The sequence below is a fragment of the Pyxicephalus adspersus genome, chromosome 4 (assembly GCF_032062135.1).
Source record: "Pyxicephalus adspersus chromosome 4, UCB_Pads_2.0, whole genome shotgun sequence".
NCBI lineage: Eukaryota > Metazoa > Chordata > Amphibia > Anura > Pyxicephalidae > Pyxicephalus > Pyxicephalus adspersus.
The window spans coordinates 64,384,851-64,407,997 of record NC_092861.1 but is presented as its reverse complement, the minus strand read 5'-3'; the positions used below and the strand labels follow the sequence as shown (position 1 = coordinate 64,407,997).

Below are 23,147 nucleotides of genomic sequence, written 5' to 3'. Positions count from 1 at the left end.
CGCCAGGGCATCGCCAGGTTACGCAGATGCCCGGCTGTCATTGCCAGGGTAGGAAGAGGATGTCACAGACATCACTGGAGGATGCCACAAGCACTGCTGGAGGACGCTGCTGGAACGTGGTAATCAGGTAGGAGTTTTAAACTCCCTGGCAATTCCACCCTGAGTGTGGCTCGGGGTTACCACTTTTTGATATGGAAAATCCTGCCTAAACCACACTCAGGAATACTACCAGGGAGGTGAAATTGACAAAAATTTAAATTTCTTGCTTTATATTTACAACCACTTGAAATTAGAATTAGGTTAGTTGGAAATACAGGGATTTAAAAGGTTGGCATTTAATATTACAGCAGGCAAATAATCTACATGTGGTGTATATATATAAAATAATTGATTGCTGTATAAAAATATTAGGACATGCAAGGACATTTTAGTACTCATTAAGCATTTTTCTGTTCATAGCACTTTCACAGATGTATAATAAATCGCAGAATCTATTATTAATAGTTAGTGTTGGCAGTCACTGAGTGTTTGGTATGCTTTGTTTTCTTTAGGCAGCACTATAAGCTGGATACATACTGCTAATCAGACCACCAGGTCATTGGCCCCATATTCTGCTGTATTATAAACTACATTTCACACTTTTATACTTGCATTGGGAGCAGTTGTATAAGACTTCTGAATTATAACACAAAGGAACAAGTACCTTAACTCTTCTTTCATAGCTGGTGTTATAAAATATCCTGAAAGTAAATGACTTCAATAAAAGCACAAATAAATATTGTTCTGTTTATGACTTCTTCACATTTCTAAACTTAATGGATGTATATTACCTACTAAATATCCAGAACAAACTTTGCTGTAAAATATTTTTTAAAGCTTAATGTGAACGTATATTTTTGGCTGGTGGCAGAGCCTGTCAGGGTGATGTACTTATCTTCCTAAAAACATCACATTACTCTTCTCAGTTCTTCGCCTAGGTGCAAGCAGTGGACTGACGTTTGGGAAGGGTGCAAAAAAAGATCTGATGGGCAGTTGTCAGTCTGGAGGAGTACACATTCCTAGGCAGGTTGTATTTCCATATAGCCTGCCCTAGTTAGGGCCAACATATGCTAAGCTTCTACTGAAAGAACTGAAATCCAATGAATGAAAGAGGTGCATAAGGTTACGAATTGTTGCAGCTTCTAATATACACTCTAGGAAGCTCATACTGTGCAGTAAAATCAAAGTAAGATTTTAGTGAAATGTTGGCAAACTTACTGATCCTCCATTCCTTGGAAACCAAAATTCTCTGGTATTCTGGTAGTTGTTTGTTAAATAAGGAGAGCTAATTCTGCCTCTCCTTCATTTTCTTATGGTGGGACAGCTGCAGTTGTTTCCTTGAGCTTTGAGGACCAAAAACTGGATTGGATAGTAATGTGGATGTATAAAGATTTTTAAACATAATGTGCATTGTGATAATCAAGATGTATGTATAAGAGCTTCATGTATGTTTTTATGCTGGAATACAATAAATTAGAGAAGTAATTTTATTATGGTTGTATGAATGATTGGTAAAGCACCTGAAAAACCCCCACAACATAGAATATCGTAATTGAATTTCTATAGAAGGGATGCGGTGCTATGAAATATCTCCCCTTAAATCAGTTATTTGAATCTTCCAGAAGGGTAAGCTCAGAAGCACAAAGTCAGGGAAGGGAGAGATGTGTACACAATCTCTAGGAGCCTAAAGAATCTTCTGGGGAGGATATCCAAACTATTTATCACCATCTCCAAGTCAAGCATCCTCGTTGAGCTGCTAAATATTCCTCTTATGACTTGTGGTTAATTTCACTTAAAAAAAGTAATACGTATATATAAAAAGTAAATGTTGTAATATTATAAAATTAATTTAAATAATATTTAAAGTTATGCACCTACCGAAAACGCAGTACAGGTATTCTGAAACACAGGTTTCCTTTGCATTGCAAGCGTCCACACGAATAGACCTACCTTATGCCATGTTGTATGGATCATAGATGGATGATCATAGACTTGAGATCATAGACTTGTGCATAGGCAAAAAACCTACTGGGTTTTTTTCTCTTACTAAAAAAGCAATGTTTTTATAGTATTACACTGTCAATATACTCATTACAATATGTTGTATTACTACCATACATTTTGTGATCACCAGTTTAGGCTATAGTATGCACAGTTTAGACCATAGTTTGCAGAATTGATTAAAGTGCTAGAGTGCTTTGCAGGCCTGGCAAATTCTAGCAGTGTTTCCCTACTCTCAGGCCCAGTTTATTAGTGTAGGATATATGTTGTGATAAAATTATAGTGTCTTAGGTCAGCAGCATGGTATATCACATCATAATAATAGGGCTAGTGGTCTTTGCAGGGTGAATATTATTCTTTGAGATTGTAGCATTAAAGCTGGCTGTGTAGAAGAATACACCATTAGTGACTGTTCTTCATATGATAATATGCAAAATAAAATTAGATAGTGTTTGTTCTTCTGTATATACTGTGATTCAGTGATATCCTTACTTCAAGTGACTTTTTTTATTAGTACTAAAGTGGCCTTGCCATTTTATTCTTAGGACAAATGTGCTAAAACTGCCAAAATTCCAATAAATTCCCAGAAACCAAGACAACAATTTGTAGAAAGGATTTCTCAGAATTTTCATCACCTACGTATTTGCAGTCATTGGCTCCTTGGTTTTCTTAGAAACACAGGTTAAACACAAACTGCAGACATTCTCAGCAATATTTTTCACTATCATTGTTATATTGGATAAGATTTTTGTGTGTGATGTGATTTAAAAATTATATTTTATTACTGATCATTGAATTACAATAGGCAGAGCAATCCAAGAACACAAGAAACATTTGCTTTGATCTTCCCATTGAATTTAGGGGGTTGTTTTAATTTTAAAATACTTGCCAGCCGATGATTGGCTGACCCCTACAACTAATATCTGGGAACTTTGTAATTCCCCCAAACTTCAAGATTCAACATTTTTCTCTCACTTTGTGGAACAAGATATTCTAACCCAGGCTACCATAGGGGCCCTCATGGAGACCACTAACCCAGCACTGAGGGTTGTTAATATTGGCAGAACCTCCATAGTTCCATTACATTGACATCACTGCTGCAGATTCCTTTGCTTCTATTGCTTGACAGCCAAAAGGAAAGTGTCAACATCACACAGGTAGTGACTATGACAACTGAATATGAAACCTGAAAAAGAAAAAAAACCTGGCATAGGACACCATGTAACCAAGGCATTTGGGGAATAAGAGGGCATTTCATTTTTCAAAAAGGGGATGGGTGCGTGTGGGGGAGGAATGGGCCCTAGAGATCAGGCAGTTCCCTAACACTAATGCAGGTTGGCCTATTAGACAACCTTTTACACATACAACACAAAGACAGACATACCAGTTACTCCGCCCATCTGTCATTACAAGAGACAAGCCGCAACTTATTCATTAGGTACCATGCCACGAGTATGGAGCAGAAAAGCCAAACTACCTGAACTATAACAATTTTTTTTAAGAGTAATGTAATCTATATCACGCATGTACAGTATTACTTTCTGACTCCTTTTACCATACCTAAAAGATGATTACATACCCTATTATTATTCAAAACATTAAATCAGTGACAGTATGTGGCATAGTATTGCAGTGTCCTTTGGTACAAAATAAGAGAAGTAGCACATAATACAAGATGCAAATCATTGTTGATAGTGACATGGGATTCATAAAACACTGGAAAACAGAATATAATAAAGTCTGCAAAATCATTTTAAGACTATTTATGAGACAGAATAATTCTGTATTTCCAGTAGATGGCACACAGGAGTCACATGTATAACTAGATGTATATGGCTATCCAGCTGTAATACTTAAAAAAGAAGTAGAAGAAGAGAAAGCTTTGCAGAGCAAGCAGAGGAAAACCTAGGGAAAGACAAGCTCATGAAATTTGTGGGGTATAAAACTTCTTCATATTCAAACAGAACAGCTGGCAGCCCTGCCTGACAAACTAACAACTCCTATTCTGCCTATAAATCAAGTAAGTATATTTTGAGAAAATTTGAATAGAAGTTAAATAATTTGTTGATTGTATAATATCTCTGGGTTGCATGGCAGCATTCATATGTGAACATGTTTATTTAGTACAGGGGTTATGATGTTTTAGGAATTTTTGAAGACACTTTTGATGGTGGCATGTCTACAGTCTTAAGCATCTTTAGCTCATATGATCAGAACTGGATTGTGTGTACCAAATGTTCAGATTGTGCAGGCTATATGTTCAATATTGCAGACAATGCATGTTTCTTCATTTAGGCTTTTCTTGGACAGCTGCTATATTGATGAGCTTTCTAGGACTAGCTTGTAATCCCTACTTGTCATTCAATGCCTACAGTGAATAGGAGCATTTAGAAATGAATGAGATGGTGATAATAGAAGGAGTTTATTGCTGGGGATTGAGTTCCGTTTCCTTTTTGGAACTGCCTGATGAAATGAGAATTCCGGAAGCGTTTTTGCTATCAGAGATACATTTTTTCAGAATTATTTGTACAATAGTTGCTATAACTATAGAAATACACTATGCTGTTTAGTATGGTACATTTATTAGCATTGTTTTTGCTTAGAGCACAATTTGTATTTTTTACATTTTATGCCAAGAGCTGTGTGGAAGATTTGGGACCCCTCTGATTGTACTGTACTGTCTGTTTGCTATTACTTTCAAAGAAGCAATTATGTTTCATGTTACAAAACTTATTACAGTTTCAATCTTTAATGATGGCACTAAAGGCTGAGGCAGTACAAATGTATATGGTTTAGCATTAATCATTGCAGAAAATAATGATCTCTGGTAGTTTTTAAATTTTCATTACAGCCCATGCCACTCAGGGCAAGTCCATTTAAATAATTATTCTTGCGCTCATTGAAGAATTTACCATTTACGGTAATTTACCGTACCGCTTTACCGTTATAACTAAAATTACCTGCTGTTCTAACCTTTCCTTTAACTGAAAAAATATTCTGGTTTCAGGTACACATAAATAGTGACCTATACTATTATGTGAGAAATCAAACTAAAACTCCTAAACTTTCATCTATAAGGCAAAGTCATTTTTACCTTTAAATAATTGAGATGGCAGATACATGTAATTACAATATTACAATATAAAAATGTAATTTCCTTTTCAAATTTCTAGCATCAGCAGAACCAAAAATGAATGCAAAGATATTTATACATGGATGACATTTAACCTTTCAGCTTATTATCTCATGTCAGTGGGAGGTCCCTGATCCTGTTGGCTGATCAGTGTCTGGGGGAACAGCCAATCAGTCAGAACAGACTAATCCTGTTTCCTCTGAAATATAATAGTATTGGCAGCATCCTCCAACTCAGATCAGCTGCCACCCACTCCCTTTTCCACTGTTATAAACATTAATATTTGGCTAAGCAGAATGTTCATGTTTATAGATTAGCAAGGCAGTGAAAGTGCCTCTTATAGAGGACAGGTTGTGCCCCCTTGCTAGACTGTTATTGGAACTTTATTGGACATTTTCCATATTTTTCATATTTTTGCAGAAGGAAACTGGAGTAGACTGAAATTTTTAGACTTGCAAGTCATGGTGGTTTAAAGTAGTAGTAAATGTAAGGATTTACAGCAGGGGTGCCAAACCCTCAGTCCGCGGCCCACTAGTGGGCTATGGCCATTTGACAGGTGGGCTGCAGCTCTTGCCAGTGCACCCCCCAGCAGAGTCGGAGAAGGACCCTGCTTGGGGGGGGGCACACCAGCCAGAGCAACAGACCACGTCTGCCATACACATTGCAGGCTCAGGGCGGAGGGCAGATTGTGTCTCTGAACAGATGGCTCAGACATGTGATGGGAGAGTGAGTGGGTTCTGGCATCAAGACGTCACTCTGAGGGGAAGTTTCTTCCATTTTGAGTGACACGCGGGTTCCCGCGCATGCACGGTCTGGAGTCCATGAGATTAGAAGTCCGTGAGCTACAAAAAAGTTGGTGGCCACTGATGTACAGTACCAGAATACACAGTGTTGGTTTTATGTACAATTTGCTCAAGTACATTACCTTTACCTGATTAAATACCTAATAATATACACTATATATATGTTTTTGTGTCACAGGGCCATAATTGCTTCTTTGTTTAGATGACACAAACAGGTAACTTAAGGCCACAAAATTGTATCACAAAAGTTGTATCACAAGTATGAAGTCATGTCTTTGGAAGCTTTTAAAGCTAACAAAAATGGTTCACTTATAACTTTATACATTATATTTTTTGTTCATCAGTATGAATATAGTTCCATTTTTATGCATCTCTTTGGTTCACATGTGCCACACTCTCTTTGATTAGGGCAGAACCTTTAATATTCTCTCTTGCAGTAAATTAAATTTATTGTGCATTGTAACTTGAACACAATGTATGTTTTTACATTAGAACCTCAATAAACTACTAAGGGTTTTTTGCCTTTTTTTACTACTACATGCTTGAATGCTTGATGTTTTGCAATTATTCCAGGCTTTTCACTCCTTTTTTAACTTCACTAAACATATAGCTGAATCATTTTGCACATGGGCTTAAATGTTTGAGTAAAAGTTACAGTAAAACAAAGTACTTTGTTTAACTAAAAATATGTTTCTACATGATTAGATCAAGGATGGCCTTTTCCAGGCAGCAGATATAGCACCAGTTTAGTATCTGCTCCCTAATGACTCTAGAAGAAGCCATAAAAAGAAGCATACAACGTGAAAGCAGAATAACCAGCATGAGAAACCAGGCATAACACAAGAGAGGCAGAAATAAGCATGTTATCCCATTTCACAGGATTCTCGGTCATTTATCTAAAAATAGAACTGCTAGGCATACCTGTCCAAGACTTTTCAGCCAGTTGTGATGGCAGAAATCATGCCAACAATACTCAGTTTAGAAGTCAAAGCTATAAATCCAACCATGGAGCCATGGAAATAACTAGAGTTCATGGGGCCCCATAGTAAAATGTTGATGGCCCCTTGGTGGCTTCCTTACTGTCAGAGATATAGACATAAATTATGTTTAGGTCAAGGACAGGTAGCAGAAGAGCTGTCAGTATACCTCTAGAGACCAGGGCCATGGACAACATTTACTTGGACTTCTTTATGTATGCAGTACCAGTACATTTTAACTTTTCAGAGACTAGTCGTAAATTCTAATTTCTACCAATCCATTATCACTGCTGGAAAAAACTACTAGAAATGTGGTGTAGTAGTTATTAAAATTATAAATGGGAGCTGCAGAAGCAAATGTATATATTATTTTCAAATTTCAATTTTTATTAGTGATTTCAGAGGAATACAAACAAAATTTAAAATTGAAAAAAAGTGATATAGTGTTCACTACGCGCCACTCATCATTAGTCTGCCCCAAAACCTTGAAAAAAAGAATATACAGTGAAGAACACCAATTTTTGTAGGCCAGTATCAACAACATGTATTATAAAAATAACCAAATTTTAATAAAAATAACCAAATTATTAATATTTACAATACAATGCTCATTTCCAATACATAAAACCTGATAAAAACCATTATTAACTACAATAATCTCTCCTTTCAGAGTGTCCCTGTGAGGGATACATTCTGGGTAAATTCTCTACGCGTTTCGTGGAAATATCTGCTTTCTCAGGAGAGAGGAGAGAGAATCTGATGCTTGTGTTCTTAGCAACACTCTCTGTTCGGATTAGTAGTGGGGAACAGATCGGTAGTCATGGCAGTGAAGCTGTTATATGTTTTCTTCTGAAATCAATTTTAAATCACATCTAGTTGTTATTACAATTTTGAAGTCCTTATGTTTTAATGTTATTTCTATTAGTCAATTTTGGATGGAACTTGAAGCAAACAATAATATCATACTGAAATCTCACAGCTGAGCCACACATTTACACACCAGTTCCCCTGCATGCTGCAGTCGAGTTGCTTCAAGTTCCAGAATGTATCCCTCACAGGGAACTCTGAAAGGAGAGATTTTTGTAGTTAATAATGGTTTTTATGTGGTTTTATGTATTGGAAATGAGCCTTGTAATGTAAATATTAATAAAAATGTTGTTATTTTTAAATTATATGTTGTTGATATTGGCCTAAAAAATCCTGCTACAAAAATTGGTGTTCTTCACCATATATTCTTTTTTTCTGGGTTTAAAGGGATGTGGCCTACATGATATTTAACATACCGGTATGTATAGGTGGAAATCTTCTTCTTCTTCGTCCCAAAACCTTGTGGTGAAATTCTTCATTGGGGTGTATGTACTGCCAGACAAATGTGTTATATGTTCTAAGGCTTCAGGAGATGAGTATGCATTGTCTGACCTTTCAGTTTTGTTTATAGAAAGCCGGATTGTTAGGGTCTTGGAGCCTGACCAGGGAATAGAGTGGAAGGGTTTCACTGGGTCACAGACTCATGCCTGGGTTTACTCTTGTGAAGGTGAAGCACAGATGTATCGTTTAATCAGGCAGCAAGGAGCAATTATGCTGCAAGGAGCTTAGTACAGAGCTCCACTGGCCAGACCTTATAATAAATGTGAGTTTTCTATATCATATGCAAAGTGCCTTGATCTACATTTTGCTTCAGTAAGTCAGGAACTTGAGTGAGCCAGTTAGTTCCTCAAGTATAGTCACACTTACCCCTTCCCCTCTAAAGTGCACACGCTTCTCTCCTGTGCATGCGGGCGGTCCTGATGCTGGGCATGCCTCTGTTTTCAGGCTTTATCAATTCCGTCCAATCCACTGGCCAATCAGAAAATAGCCTCTTGACAAGCCTGGGCTGTTTAGCTAGCTCACACACTGCACTCAGTGTTTTTGCAATGTGTCTCCATTGTGCCAAGCCCTAGTTCTGTTGAGCTACTTCCTGTTCACCTGGTGCTTAATTCAGTGTTTCCTCTAACCAGCTCCTCTGTTAACCCCTTGTTGCCAGTCTGTTGGTTCCCAGCCAACTTCCCTGTGCTGTTCCAGTGTTCCTGTCTGTCTGTGGATATCCCTGAGTCACCTGTGCCTTCTGTTCCTTCCAGTGTCTCCTGTGTTCCCTGCACCTGCAGTGGCCCCTGTGTCACTAGTATCTGTCTCCTAGATACCTGGCAATTGACCCTTGGCGTGCGACCTGACCTCTTTTGCTTGCTGCCTGCCTCGACCCGGGTGTTCCTCAACTATCCTTCTGCTTTGTGATTTGGTACCGTGCTTTGCCCACCTTAGTGTGCCCAAGGACCACAACCTGGCAGTAACCAGTGGCGCAACATCTTCACCATCAGAGCCTCTGGAGAAGGCCTGGTTACTGCTTAAACTCTGCACCTTGGCCCTTCCCAGGGCTCACACCACCTCTGTGCAAGTTGTAGCGCTCCCTAGTAGTCCTGTCTCTCCATGCGTGACATATATATAAATATATATCTATATATAAATCAAAACAAAGAAATAGATGATAAAACAAAAAGTAGACCCAACATTTTTTTTCTTCTAGAAGGTTTTTTTCGTGCCTCTCAGACGAGAAGTAAGGTCCTCCATCCTTTAGGTGTCTTGAATTTTAGAGAACCACTGTGGGAGACATCACCATATTTTATGTAATGACTTAATTATTAGTACCCCTCAACACAATTTCTATATTATCCTATTACAAATGGAAAGTGTAGAACTACAAACAGCTTTTAGCTAAAGAAACACAAATGTAGGTACTAGCTATGATGAACAGAAGCTCAAACCAAAATAAATCTATAATACTAAGACAACTAAACAAATTCTCCTTACTGCGCAGGCTGCAAAGGGAATCTGTGTTTAACAACAGTTATTCTGAAGTTTCCTCCCACATGTCTGGCATTAGGACTTCCTGGTTGGAAATGTTGCAGAAGGCGCAAGATAAGTGTTAACAGTAACTTTCATAAACTTTAATGATACAGTGCTGGATTTGTGTTATTTTCATATGTACACAAAAAAGCGTCTAGTGGGCCCCCTTCTGGGTGAGTTTGCTTTTCTATTGTTACAGTTACCACTAGAAAAGGGTATTTACACTTTGGACACCATGGCAGTCCTGGTTGCCTTCTGTTTTAGGTATATCAGCTCTCAAGCGAGTTCTTTGTCTGGTAGTGTCCTAATCACACAATAAAGGCTTTTGTACCAAAGCATCTTCAAGGACACCACTACTCCTCTTTCTGTAAAAAGATACCCAAAACGAAAAAAGAAACTGAAAAAGGGAACTATCCTTGAAAGAGAAAACACAGGTGAGTAATGGTTCACTTCATTTTGCCATGTCACTGAAAAATGTGTATTATTTACTGTGTGCTCACTAATACATATGATATGTTCCAGCTGTGGCAGTGACGCTGTGGCTTTGGGAATAGCAGAACTTTATGACACACATAGAACTACTAATCCAGAAAGTGGTGAGCCATAAATGAATAAATACCATGTAAGGATGTCATAGTAACATAATATATACTTAGATTTGTGGACCATTACTTTTAATACTGATGAAAATATTTAACTGTTTTACTGAAGGTTGTTGATGCATAATTTAAATTCTTTAAATATATGCTCAGTACATGTTTAATAAGGTCTGCAAATGTGATCAAGCATAGATTCTTCTTTACAATAATATGACATGTCTTAAAAGCCATTAACACTTTATATTTTTATTGCATTCTGTTTTAAGGACATTTCAGCTTAAATTTAAATGACAGGTATCACTGACAACAAGTAATTTGAAAATAACTTTAACCTGTAACTATAAAATCTTTTCCCCATTGTTGAAAAAATAAAAATTTTCCAAACAGCATAAATCTCCCTATTTTAACTAAGTAGCATCCACAAATAGCAACACCAGTTAAGGTCAGTTATATTGCTCACAAGCTGCACACTTTCCTTCTGATTCCAAGGAAGTTGTCAAGAACATCACCAATAGGAAAGTTTTAGGGAGAATCCTAAAATCCCCTTTTTATGTTACTCACTCCTTTTTATGTTACCCACATGGCAACACCTGGAAGAAGAAGGTTACAGATGAATGCTAATTCAATAACAATGGGACAGTAGAATGAATAAAACTTTGAAATACACAAATGGACTGTCATGCTGTAAATATTAACTGTTACTGTGGAAATGCTGGTATACAACATACATGTCTGAATTTGAATTTAATTTCTACCCCAGTAAGGAATTGTACTCCTCTACAAAGTTATATAAGAAATAAAATTCATGGTTCTTGAAAAAGCAAGTATCTCTCAAGTAACTTAGTAAAGGCCATTTATTGTAGAAGCCTGCATGCACTTTCCCTCTTGACCTTAGGACTACATTTACTTCTATGAGAACAGATATCACTACATAGGAAATCCCATTACTATTGCTATCTTTTGGGGTAGATTTTGCTTGAACTGTTTCAACCTCATGTAGATACGTCCCACTTTGCAATGCAAAAGTCATGGAAGCCATGAACAATATCCACCTGTTCTCATGATATAAGGATTCTCTTTACTCCTTTTTGGGGCAGACTTTTCCTGAACAGTTTCAACTTCATGTATGTATGCAGATGTTATTGGATGCCATTTGAATGACAGTTCTCCTAATTTTACCTGTTGTCTAGTATTTATTTAATATTGATCAATAAACTTTTTCCATACTATATAAATAGAGGTAGTTGTGATAGATACCCATCCTTTAGTTCCACCCTGCACAAAGATTTTCCAGCTCATGGGAAACAATTTAAGTGCCAGAGTAGTCATCACATAAGGAGGTTAACAAAGCCATCAACCATTTATATTCACAAAATAGCTGTCACTATGTGCTTGAATAAAAGCAAGTACTAATTCCTATTACCTATTGCTGTAATTTTGACTTTTAAAGATGTCTGTATCATTCATTGTTATGCCCAGACAAGTATGTAGATTTATGCCAGGGTAGTTTTTTCAAAGTTCTTCACTTTCTATTTGAAGCATATTTTTAAAGTTGAATGATGGGGAAATATAAAAGCTACCCTGTGCACTTATTTTACTTGCTATCTGGGTGGAGTGGCCCCTTGGCCCAGCTGGTACAACAATGTACTCAATGGAGTGCCTGCAATGCATGGAGTGCTGAAGAGAAGCAGCTTACAGGGCGTGGTTGTATATAGATGAGGAAACCAAAAAGATAAGTCAAGTATATGTTTTATAAGTGGTACCCTATGTATTCTTTGTTCTAGTTTCTAATTTTCCCCACAGTTCTACTGTGAGTAGCTAAACCTGACCAGTAACACACTTCCTATTTAGAGTGGTCAGACTCACTGGTCCTGATTTAACAACGCTGGAGAATATACACTTTCATTACTGAACCTGGGTGTTCCAGCAAACCTAAAATGGATTTCCTAAAATCATTATGCTATCAGGCCCACTGTACTGTGTCTACAAGGAGAGATGTGTTTGGACAGTGTCTCCTGTGGAAGGAATAGGGTTAGGCTGACTATTGAATTTAGGTGGACTGTAAATAAGTAAATAACAAATTAAATCTTAAATACAGTTTTTATGCAGTTTCTGCATTTTTTTCTTTTAGGATGAATGTTTTAGGATGAAGAGCTGACAATTGTAAGCGCCAATCCTAGTTTTAAAATAATTTGGGAATCCATGGGTGTTAAAACTATGTTCTAAAACTATATTAGAGGAGAAAAAAACTGCCTAATTCAGACTGCATTGTATATCATATTTTAACAGACCTAAATGGGGCAAACAAGTTTAAATTTTAGGGTTTACACAACATTTTTACTGCTAAGTGCTAAATTTATTTAAAATCTGCAGGATGTCTTGCTTGTTAATTGGAAAGCTTAAACAGAGAAAGGGTGGTGCTCATAGAATATTATGAAACACTTATTATGAAAACATGTGTGGGATATTTTGTAGCACATTATTGTAAATTGAACAGTACCTAACCTTAGGAAAATACATTTAATTCTTCCAGCATTAAGCACAATTACAACAAGTTATCAAGGGATATAGTAAAGATTTTCAAAGTTAATCTACATTTGTAAAATCCAGATTGTGTAATGACGTGTAATAGAAATAATTTGGAAATGAATTTTTAGCTAGTGAATATTTGTTCTGGAATTCTTTTGCCCGGAAGTATGTTGCAAATAGTATTTTTTGATTAATGTGACTTTTAAAGAAATGTTTTTTTTAAATAAAAAGGATCAGAAGTGCTTCAGTCGCATAAAGCCACATCTCTAGCACCTTGAGGGGTTACTTCATCAATACATTAATCAGAACAGTGAGGAGCTTTACAATTGATGTTTCAGACACAAAACAGATAATGACAATTGATATTTATTCATTTAAAATTTATAGTTGGTTAGATAACCCTTACATGTCATTACTGGGTGCTGATAATAAATGTAAAACATGCATATCAAGGGGTACATACTTTTAAACTATGATATCACTGTTCCAGATTCAAAGGGTAATGTTGTAGTTACCCCTACCAGAAAATTAGGTATCCAGTTTTATCATATTGGAGTTTGCTTGGTACTTCATTTCTACTAAAGTTTTTTTTACATTTTTGTAAATTAAAACAATGAAAAAACAATTGTTTTTTGTTTTTTTATTTAAAGCAAGTTTTCAGTTTTGTTTAATCTGTCCTAGCATAACTCACCTTTCCATTGAGCACCAGGAGCTAAAGTAAATACCTAGTACCTACAGGTATGGACGAGCATGTGACTCAGTCCATGTGATAGAACGGGGTCAGTAAAAAATTGTGTAACTTGGACAGTTCGTAGCCCAGTGTAAACTACGACTTTTAGCTTATACAAGGTTTTTCTTTCTAAGAAGATAAAATTAAAGTTTACCTGTTGTTATGTCCTGCATGCACAGATTAATTTAAAAAATTTGTGCCAAGAAGGAAGGCAGGGGTCACATGACTTGTCACCAGTATTTGGAAGTACGGCTCCCTGTATCTTTCTCCACCATTGACTTACCATGTACCATGTACCATGAGCGAAAAAGACCATCTTGGTGTAGGCAAGGTTTTTTCACCTTTATGTCAGAGCCTTTATCAAGGAGAACAGTAATTACATCACAAAAACCTCACTTCAAATATTTTAGGACTATTAGTGAAAGGTAACTGTACATTTGCTAGATCTCACACTGCAGATTTACAGCTACTAGGATTTTGGTATAGGCGTGCCTAAGTGCACTCAAATACCAGGAAATCCACTGCTATTTTTATAGGGTGATGGTATTTGGTCATTTTTGGGGTATGGATTAGGCACAATTATTATTTTTAAACATACTCTATACTATCTAATTGCCACAAGTGACATGTTCAGGTGCTATTTAAGGACAATATTTTCAAATATATTTTTTTCTGAATGCATTTCCAAGTTTATTCTTTTGTCAGCTGTGAGTTAAATTGCATGTGCTTATGTATTTGTAGTCAGCAACTTAACTTGAAATCCAGCCCTGCCTACAAAGGATGGCAGAATTTGTGATTTCTGGCAATAAACAATTCCATTGAAATAATAGAGATAGAATCTGGTTCTCTCTTTCATAATGGCCTGCACGCAAATGTCAAAGTAAACAGGCCAACTATTTACAGATGTTGCCAGAATTATTTTAACATTTGGCAAGACACAAATAAAAGACATTAGGCCCTTTTACTGGAAGGCAAAACTGAATATTTGTGATTTTATGGTAAGAATTTTTTTACAGTAAATTAGGCTGTACAGTACATTAATGGAACACAACATTCAATAAGAATCACTAAGAATCATAAGAACTGCTTCAGAATGAAATAGTTTATTAAACATTTTTAATCTCACTGATAAATCATTTATCAGCGGGTAAACTGATAAATAATAATCTGGTTGATTTGGCCATAATTGGCCAATATTTTAAAATCGGTACCTGTCAACAATGGCAGTGCCCAGCACCCATTGGCCCTGATTTATGAAAGCTCTCCAGGCTGGGGATAATACACTTTCAGAAGTGAAGCTGGGTGATCCACCAAACCTGGAATGGATCTGGTCCAGGATTCAAAACATTTGCTAGCAAATAGCAAATAATTTTAAAAAATCCAGTCCATGTTTTGTGGATCACCCAGCTTCACTTCTGAAAGTGTATTATCCCCAGCCTGGAGAGCTTTCATAAATGAGGGCCATTGTCTTTTTTGCCTTAGTTGTCCTTAAAATGGTAAGATCTTAAAAGCAAGGTTTGCCTCCTATAGACTTCAATCTTACTAGTTGAATAGTATGTGGGCAAGTTTATCCTTCACAACAATAGGGGGAACACATTGTTCTATATATTCCATATTTCATAGACCTTTGACATAGGAAATTCAATGAAATTCAATTCAAATTCAATAAATACAATGAAGTTGTGGTCAATTCAGCCTACTAATCATGTGCTAACAATCACCATGTTTTTTATGTCTTCTAATTATGCAGTGGAGGTCTACACTGAAAATTGGTGGGATTATAGTGCTTCTAAAGATTTAAAAATTCTCCGAACTAGGTTAATGCTTACACTGTATGGTTACGGCAGTGTTACCCTACAGGAGCCTCTAGCTGGCACAGATGAGCTCAGCCAACACAGATTGTATGTTGCACTTCAACCATACCATGTTGCTAGGAAATGAGTAATAAAGGCTTAGTTTGACCCACTTATTTCACATATAGGGCGCATTTTATTTATAGTTTATGGACAGCTTGGTTAGCACTCTAGCCTTTTAGCACAAGGACAGGCCAGCATACTATCTGTGTGGAGTTCACATTTTTGTGGCATTTCATCAGGCATTCCCACTTCCTCCCACATCCCAAAAGATACTGGTAGGTGTATTGGGTTCTCATTAAATTGGCTTTAGGTTAAATTAATGACTTATGACTATGGTATGGATTAGGCTGTAAGTTCCTTTGAAAGACTGTTAGTGACATGAACACATTGTGAATGAAAAGACCCTGAGAAGCATACCACAGCCTTTTTAACATAAGTATTTACACCTTTATATGAATTATTACCTAATTAAGTATAGTGGGTAGAACCTTTGCATGGCAAATGGAATTGGAATGTAAATACTTTTTCTTCTAAGAAGGCACCACTGTGTGTCACAGCAAATAAGTGTAATGTTAGTGCAAATAGTACAGTCTTTCAAGGTTCAGGAGTTCAGATTTGCACACCTCTTTGAAGTGAAAAGTCCATGCAGTTGGTAAAGAATGTCTGTTAATTTGAAATTGTCTTCACTCACTCACTAAGATTACTTTGCATTCTTGAATGATACATATTGAGCTTTGATGTTCTTTACTTTTCATTGTTTTTGGTGCTGAAATCTGAACACTGTGAAAATCAGAACTTGATAGTCATTTCCTACATCTTCTCCTCCACGTGAAGCCTGAACTACAGGGACAGCTAGTGACAAGGCTAGGGACTTTGTAAAGTGCTGCATTATATATTGGTGCTATATAAATACTAGCTAATTATAATTAAACTTTTCTTCACTTTCCCCTCATCCCATCTCTGCCATGTTCTACATACCAAAATAACCTTGTTTTACTAGTACAATGTGTTATCTCACCTTGCTAGACAGGGCTGCAGAATGTGTTGCTCTTTTTCATGAGGCTTTTGGACCAAACTATTAAAATTATATTTCTTGCATAGCTCATACTGCTTACATTTTTGTGACTTTAAAGACTACTCTTTTCTTTGAAACTCCTAAAAGGAGAATATTATCTTCTAAAAACATTAGGATATATAAACAAAAAGTATGTGGTAAATTATCCATTGGTGAGCTCAGATATAACTTTTGCTTGTAAAAATGTTAATGAGCTAAGGTATGCTTTATTTCAATTCCAAAGTAAAGAAAAAATAAGTTTTGCATAAGTAAGAAAAGTGTTTTACTTTGTTGGCCATAGAAAGTAGCAGGGACATGTAAATATATTGCCTTTCTTTGGATAGTCAAACAAGATCCATAAATAGTTGTTATGGCTACTGGCTACTCAAAAGAAGTTCTTCTACAGGGTTATAAGCAACCTGTATTGAGTTGTGTTTGTATTGTTGTGTAGTTCTAAGTTCTTTTTGTTGGACCTTATATTAAAGATGAGAACAGTGTAGTGAATGTTTGTACTGCAAAATAAATTCAACTGATTTCTGAAAAGTAAAGTCTATTTTTTATTCTCTAGTGTAACTTAGAACAGAGTGAAAATAAATAAAAATTAAAGAGAAATGCCTTTAACAATACTAGATCTTAGTTTGGTTACAATCATAGTGAATGATTTGTTGATGTATTATTATTGCCTATGTTCCTGGATTTGATGGACTCATTTATCCAGATCTTATAAACTCACCTCAAATGACATAGGAATGTTGCCCATATCAAGAATGGAACACATTGTTCAATTAATTGTTCACATTCCTTGGCATGGTACATTTCTATATACTTTGTACAGATGAAGGCTACATTGTAATAAAACTGAATGAAATAATTACAAAAAATGTTTTTGCTGTAAATTTTCAACATTAACTGACTGTCCAGGTGCTGTTAGTAAAATGTTCTATAGACAGAACAAAAATCAAAGGGAAATAGAGGGAGACAGAAGCAATGAAGTTATTTGTGATGCAATACAATGCATTGAACTTCTATGTATTTGCCTACTAGGTGATAGCTTTTGATAAACTTGGTTTCCTAAAAACACTTACTATACTTAGATATTACAAATATACTTGACAGTTAAAACGTTAGTCCAACAATATCCATAAATAGATGTTATGGCTACTGGCTACCCAAAAGAGGTTCTTCCAGAGGTCTATAAGCAACCTGTATTAAAGCCTCATTGCAAATCCATTAAAGGGATTCCTTGTTTCTCAAAAATTCAAAAAGTCATAGTGATACAGGGTGTCTGTTGTTTTTTCATAGCAACTGAATAGAGCTTCCCAAACTTTATATACAATACTTCTGTGCTCTGTTGCAGTTGCATTTGCAGTTCTGTTTTTTATCAATTTCTTGTATGTACTCCCTTCCTGAGGGAAGCATTTCTTGGTTGGTAAGAGTTAATATAGATTTGTTAGCCTGAAGAACACATTTTTTTCTGTGACTAATTATTTCCTTCTGTCTAACCTCCTAACAATTGCCTGAACCCTGTGTCTACTTAATTATCTTCCTCACAATTCCCAAGGTTGCTGACTGACTGCGTGGTTGCTTTATGTTTGGAGTATTCCTCTAATTATCCATTATTTTACAGAAAAATGTTATACATTCTATTTATATCAATACTATTATTTGATAGTGTTTCGAGTTCAAGTGCCAAGACATTATCTCAAACCAATACATATTTTAGAAACATTATTGTGATATTTTTTATTTCTGTTTTTGTTATATTACGTGTAACTTTAAGTACCTATGCTAAGAAAATAGAATAAAGAATGAGCATATTGGCCTGCCCCTTCTTAAGATGATTTTCTGAGAACATCATTCAAAACATCCTATCACAGATGACCTCAAAAATTATGTCATTGTTAGGATTCCATAGAATATTTAAAAAAAAGTATTCCATCTATGATCAGGCTCATTTCCTGTGTTTACAGAACTATATAAAGAGGAAATAGGAAAAAACTAAAGAATAAGTGGAATAAAAAACATATTTGAAACAATGAAAGAAAAAAATAGGACTATGCAAGGATTAATGTGTGACATGTAAGCACAATTTTACCTGGTAGGCAAGGTTTAATTTCTTAAGGAAAATATTGGAACTGAATCTGAAAATGTTAAATTTCTAATATTACCCCAAAATATCTATAATTTCCTTTAAATTTCTTCTAAAATTACACAGGTCAACAAAAAGTTAGTTTTGATAATCATCAGAAACCACAGCAAACTTTTCTAAATCAGTTTTTCTTCAGCGTAAAGTAAAGGCACACTGTGGTATAGATCTACTGATCTACTGAGTATGATTTTCTTGTGTACTCTTTGGATTGTTGTGGTACAGCATCCAGCAGTAGTCAGCCATCATACTTTTATTCCAGAAACCTTGGTAGTGGTGCTCCAATAACTGAATGTCCTGGTGAAATTGTTCTCCTAGTTTGTCACTCCCCATACCAAGATTTTGCGGGAAGTATTCTAGATGTGAGTGCAAGAAATGTCATTTTAATGACATGCAACAACCCAGTTTCTGGTATGAATCAAGCAGATTCTGGACTCCTTCCTATTTTGCAGGAGACTTGAATGCATCCCAAGCTTTTAGCTCAGCTGCTGAGAGAGATTGTTTGAAAACATCATCCTGCAAAACAGACTTGATCTGTGGCCCTATAAATATCCCTTCCTTAATTTTTGCAGTTGTCATAGGTCTCCTTTAGGTTAACGGAATGGGCAATCGGTAAACTTGGTTTGGAATTACCAATATGCAGTAAGACTGCTTTCAAGCTTCTTTTAGAGGAATCAATGAAGATACGCCATTCAGATGGAACATGCTCTTGTGACAAACTGGAAAAGCGTTCATTTATATCATGACAGTAGCACATCACTAGTGAAGAACGTTGTCATGTTATGACTTTGTTTTCTGTAGTGAGTTACAGTTACACCTTTTGCAAGCAAGTGCTTCTGTTTAAGCCTTGAAGCTAGAAGTTCTGCTTTGTCTTTGGAGAGATTTAGATCACGAACAAGATCATTCAACTCTGCTTGTGTAAAGGTCTCTGGTTCTGAATCTTCATGGGCCAAGTACTCAGGATCAGATGATTCGGGGTTGTAACTGGCTGCAACTCCAACGCATTCCTCATAACCTTCTAGAGAAGGAAGTACACCATGTGAATGGTAATGAAACTGGCATGGAATCATCATGGGGAACAGACCTAATTGCAGAATCAAGGCTGGAATATAAAATTTTGTGCTTAGTTTTACCTGAAAATCCAATTTTGTTGATGCGGTACAAATAGCAGTCAATTAGATGGTCTCGCGGTTCTCTCCACACCATTGGGATTGCAGATGGCATTGCAGATTTAGCCAGTCACATAGTCCATTTAAAGAACTGGTACAGATGACATGTGGAGCCCAAGATTTATCCTGGTCACCAAGTGGAGAGCCGAAATGTAATTTGTACTATCTTTTTAAGTTTTGTGGTAAATTGGCGACGTTGTGCTTTAATCGTGAATGAACCACACACATAACAGAAACTGGATCATTAGGGCAATTTTTAGGCATGATGACAAATGAAATCAATCGCACTTAGTCCGGTCTCTAACCTTAAAAAATAAAACTTTTGTTAAATGATGTAATATTTTAAGGCTATTTATAACAAATGTCACACAATATATATTTAGCTGCATCACAAAAACTAGACATGCTAGTGAAAAACTGAACACAGATTTGATCTGCATCAAAAATACTACAAAACCTACATAAAATATATCTGATGAAAATTACATGTTGATCTGTGTTTTTATTGAATTTTAGTGGGTCTAGCAATTCCCTCATCTACAATCCAATATATAGATGTATATTTGTCAACAGAGATATTCTGTGCAATGTACTGCTCATCTCAGGACTGGAAGGCGATTTTGCAGCATTACAAATGTACTACTTATTGGAGAAGAATCTTCAATTTCTGTCATTTTGTTGATCTTTTCTTTTATTTTACCCTAATGGGGACAGCTTTGACATGAGTAAGCTAAGTTCCCAATTCTTCTTTGAAGATAGCTCTCCCACACAAATGCATCTTGCAGAACAAGACATAATGAAGTGCACATTTGCCCTGAATATGGAAATAAACTATTAACATAGTTTTAAAAGCAGTAAAAGAGCTTTAGAAAAAAAAACTTTCTCTGACATATATACTTACTTTTACTGTGATGTCCTGTCTCCCTTATATATAAAAGTACAGATTCCAGAGTTGGTTATAGCTGGCATGTAACAGCATGTTGGAGCCTAGAACAGCCCCTTTGAACCAGGATTCCATGAAACTCAAGGGTTCCAAGAAATTCTTAAAACTCGCACATCATGACTCTCAGACGAGTTACAAATGACTTCAATGATTTTTTTAAATCATTTTTAATGGGGCATTCTTTCCACTGGACATTAATAAAAGAAACATACCTATTACTGATCACAATGCCAATGTGCCTTGAACAGCTGATATACCAATTTTTAGAAAGGGTTCCTGGGATTCAAAGGTTACTTTGCCTTAAAAAGATTGAGAAAGGCTCACTAAGAGTTCAATAAAAGCTGATCCCCAGGTAATTGTTACACCACACTCCCACTGACTGAAAATTGGAATAAAAAAAGTATGTTCCTGGTATTTTAGGTGAAGCAGTTGTCACATTGGACTTCAGTTCCCAGTTTTATGTTTTCTTTTGTTTACAGGAGGAAGGGTCTCGGTTCAGGTGTCTACATCCCTGCCTGTTTGGCGTGGACCCTTCCTATTGTTGTACAGTGCAGAAACATCTGCAACATTGACTTAATGGTTCTTTGCACCCAAATGTGACCCTGGCAAGGGATGAAGACAGTGGATTTAAATAGCTATACCTATCTTTTCAAAGAATGGGCTTGATTTATTAAAGCTGTCTAAGACTGGAGAGGATACACTTTCCTCAGTGAAGGTGATCCAGCAAACCTGGAATGGATCTGGTCCAGGACTGAAAACGATTGCTAACAAATAGCAGTTGACTTTTAAGCAATCCACTCCAGGTTTGGTGGATCACCCAGGCTCACTAATGAAAGAGTATCTTCTCCAGCCTGGAAAAGCTTTAATAAATCAGACCCAAAGAATTAAAAAAGACATAATGTAAGATTGGTTGGAGTGGGTTAAAATGAGGGAATGGTCAGCTCCAGAAAGAAAGAAAAATAAAATAAAAATAGATTATTTGAACAGTATTTTATGTAGGGTACACATATATAATCTATAAAATAAAAAAAATATTGTCCACTGTGTTATATACAAATACTCATTATGCCTCTGTACCTTATTCTGAAACATCTCTTGTATTGCTATCTTAAGAATCTATGTTCATCTGGCATAGATTCTTCAATTTGCCAAATGTGTTTCTAGGGTGAACTGAGGTCATTCTGAGGCTGTGTAAACATCTTACTAACAGAAAGAGAAAGTCATATTTGCCAAAGATCCAGTAATTATTTTCAATGGCAAAGCAGTGGACAGTGTCAGTAAACACTGTCTTACAGGTGTTAGTATACAAATGTGTTAACAAAGCCTTTAATGTCCAAATATACTTTTGTATAAAGATTTCATCAGGCCGTTGCTTCATAAAATGTGGGATGTTTGCTCTAAAATGTCAAAAGTGGGAGGGGAGAAACACCTTTAAATAACTGCCAGCCATCAGAAAACAGATATCTAAATCAATTATATATATATATATATATATATATATATATATATATATCCCAAATATTTTACATATACCTATCAATTTGCTCCTATTATTGGCTCACTGCAAAAACCGAAAAATTTACATTTCTTTGTCGAGTAATGTGGCTTTCTCGGCAACATCCTTAGCTTTACTGCCCTAAGTTTAGAACATTAATTTTAAATCTGTTGTATGTTTGAATGTGAATGGCATGCCAGCAGTTTAATTCAAAGCTGATTCACACATACGGGAGTCACAGCATCTACCAATAGAGTTGTATTTCTGTCTGAGATTTATACTCCCCTACCAGAGTGTGGTGCAGTTAAAGTAGAACTAAACAAAAAATACAAAAAAAATCACACTTTACCAGATTTTTTCTTTTTCCAAGGACAGAGGAAGCGTTGGCGCTGCAATCTTCGGTGATCCTTCTTCTTGATATGTGAACCGAAAAAAGAGAGCTGATCTCACGGTGCATGCGTGAAGTTGGCATTTCTACCATTTCTACTTAAAAGATTTTTTTTCTTTATATAAAAGGGTTGTCTACCGTTTTATGTAAAGTAAAAACATTGACTTTAGGTCTGCATTAAGGGTGGTTTGCCTTCTGACCCAGGATATGAAGGAGTAGCAGTATACTGATTAGGTAATCTTTCTTTTTACACAGTATGCTACTTGTCACTACATGTTAATGTAAGCCATCTGGTTGGTGCCAGTTACTGTTCCTCAAGTTAAATTTGAATCTTTATATTTGTTGCATTTTGTTTGATTTTTTGTTACTCTGGTCAGTCAATCCATAATCAGAGCCCAAAGCACT

At 36.1% G+C, this 23,147-nt stretch overlaps 1 protein-coding gene across 1 annotated transcript in view; it reads left to right on the top strand.

The window, feature by feature from the left end:
* The window catches only part of COL21A1 (collagen type XXI alpha 1 chain), a 110,289-nt gene continuing 87,142 nt past the window's right edge, over nt 1–23,147 (top strand). The window contains exon 1 of the mRNA XM_072408462.1: nt 1–127. Within this exon, the coding sequence (XP_072264563.1) occupies nt 27–127 (101 nt within the window). The 5' untranslated portion in view covers nt 1–26. The remainder of the gene's footprint in view (nt 128–23,147) is intronic.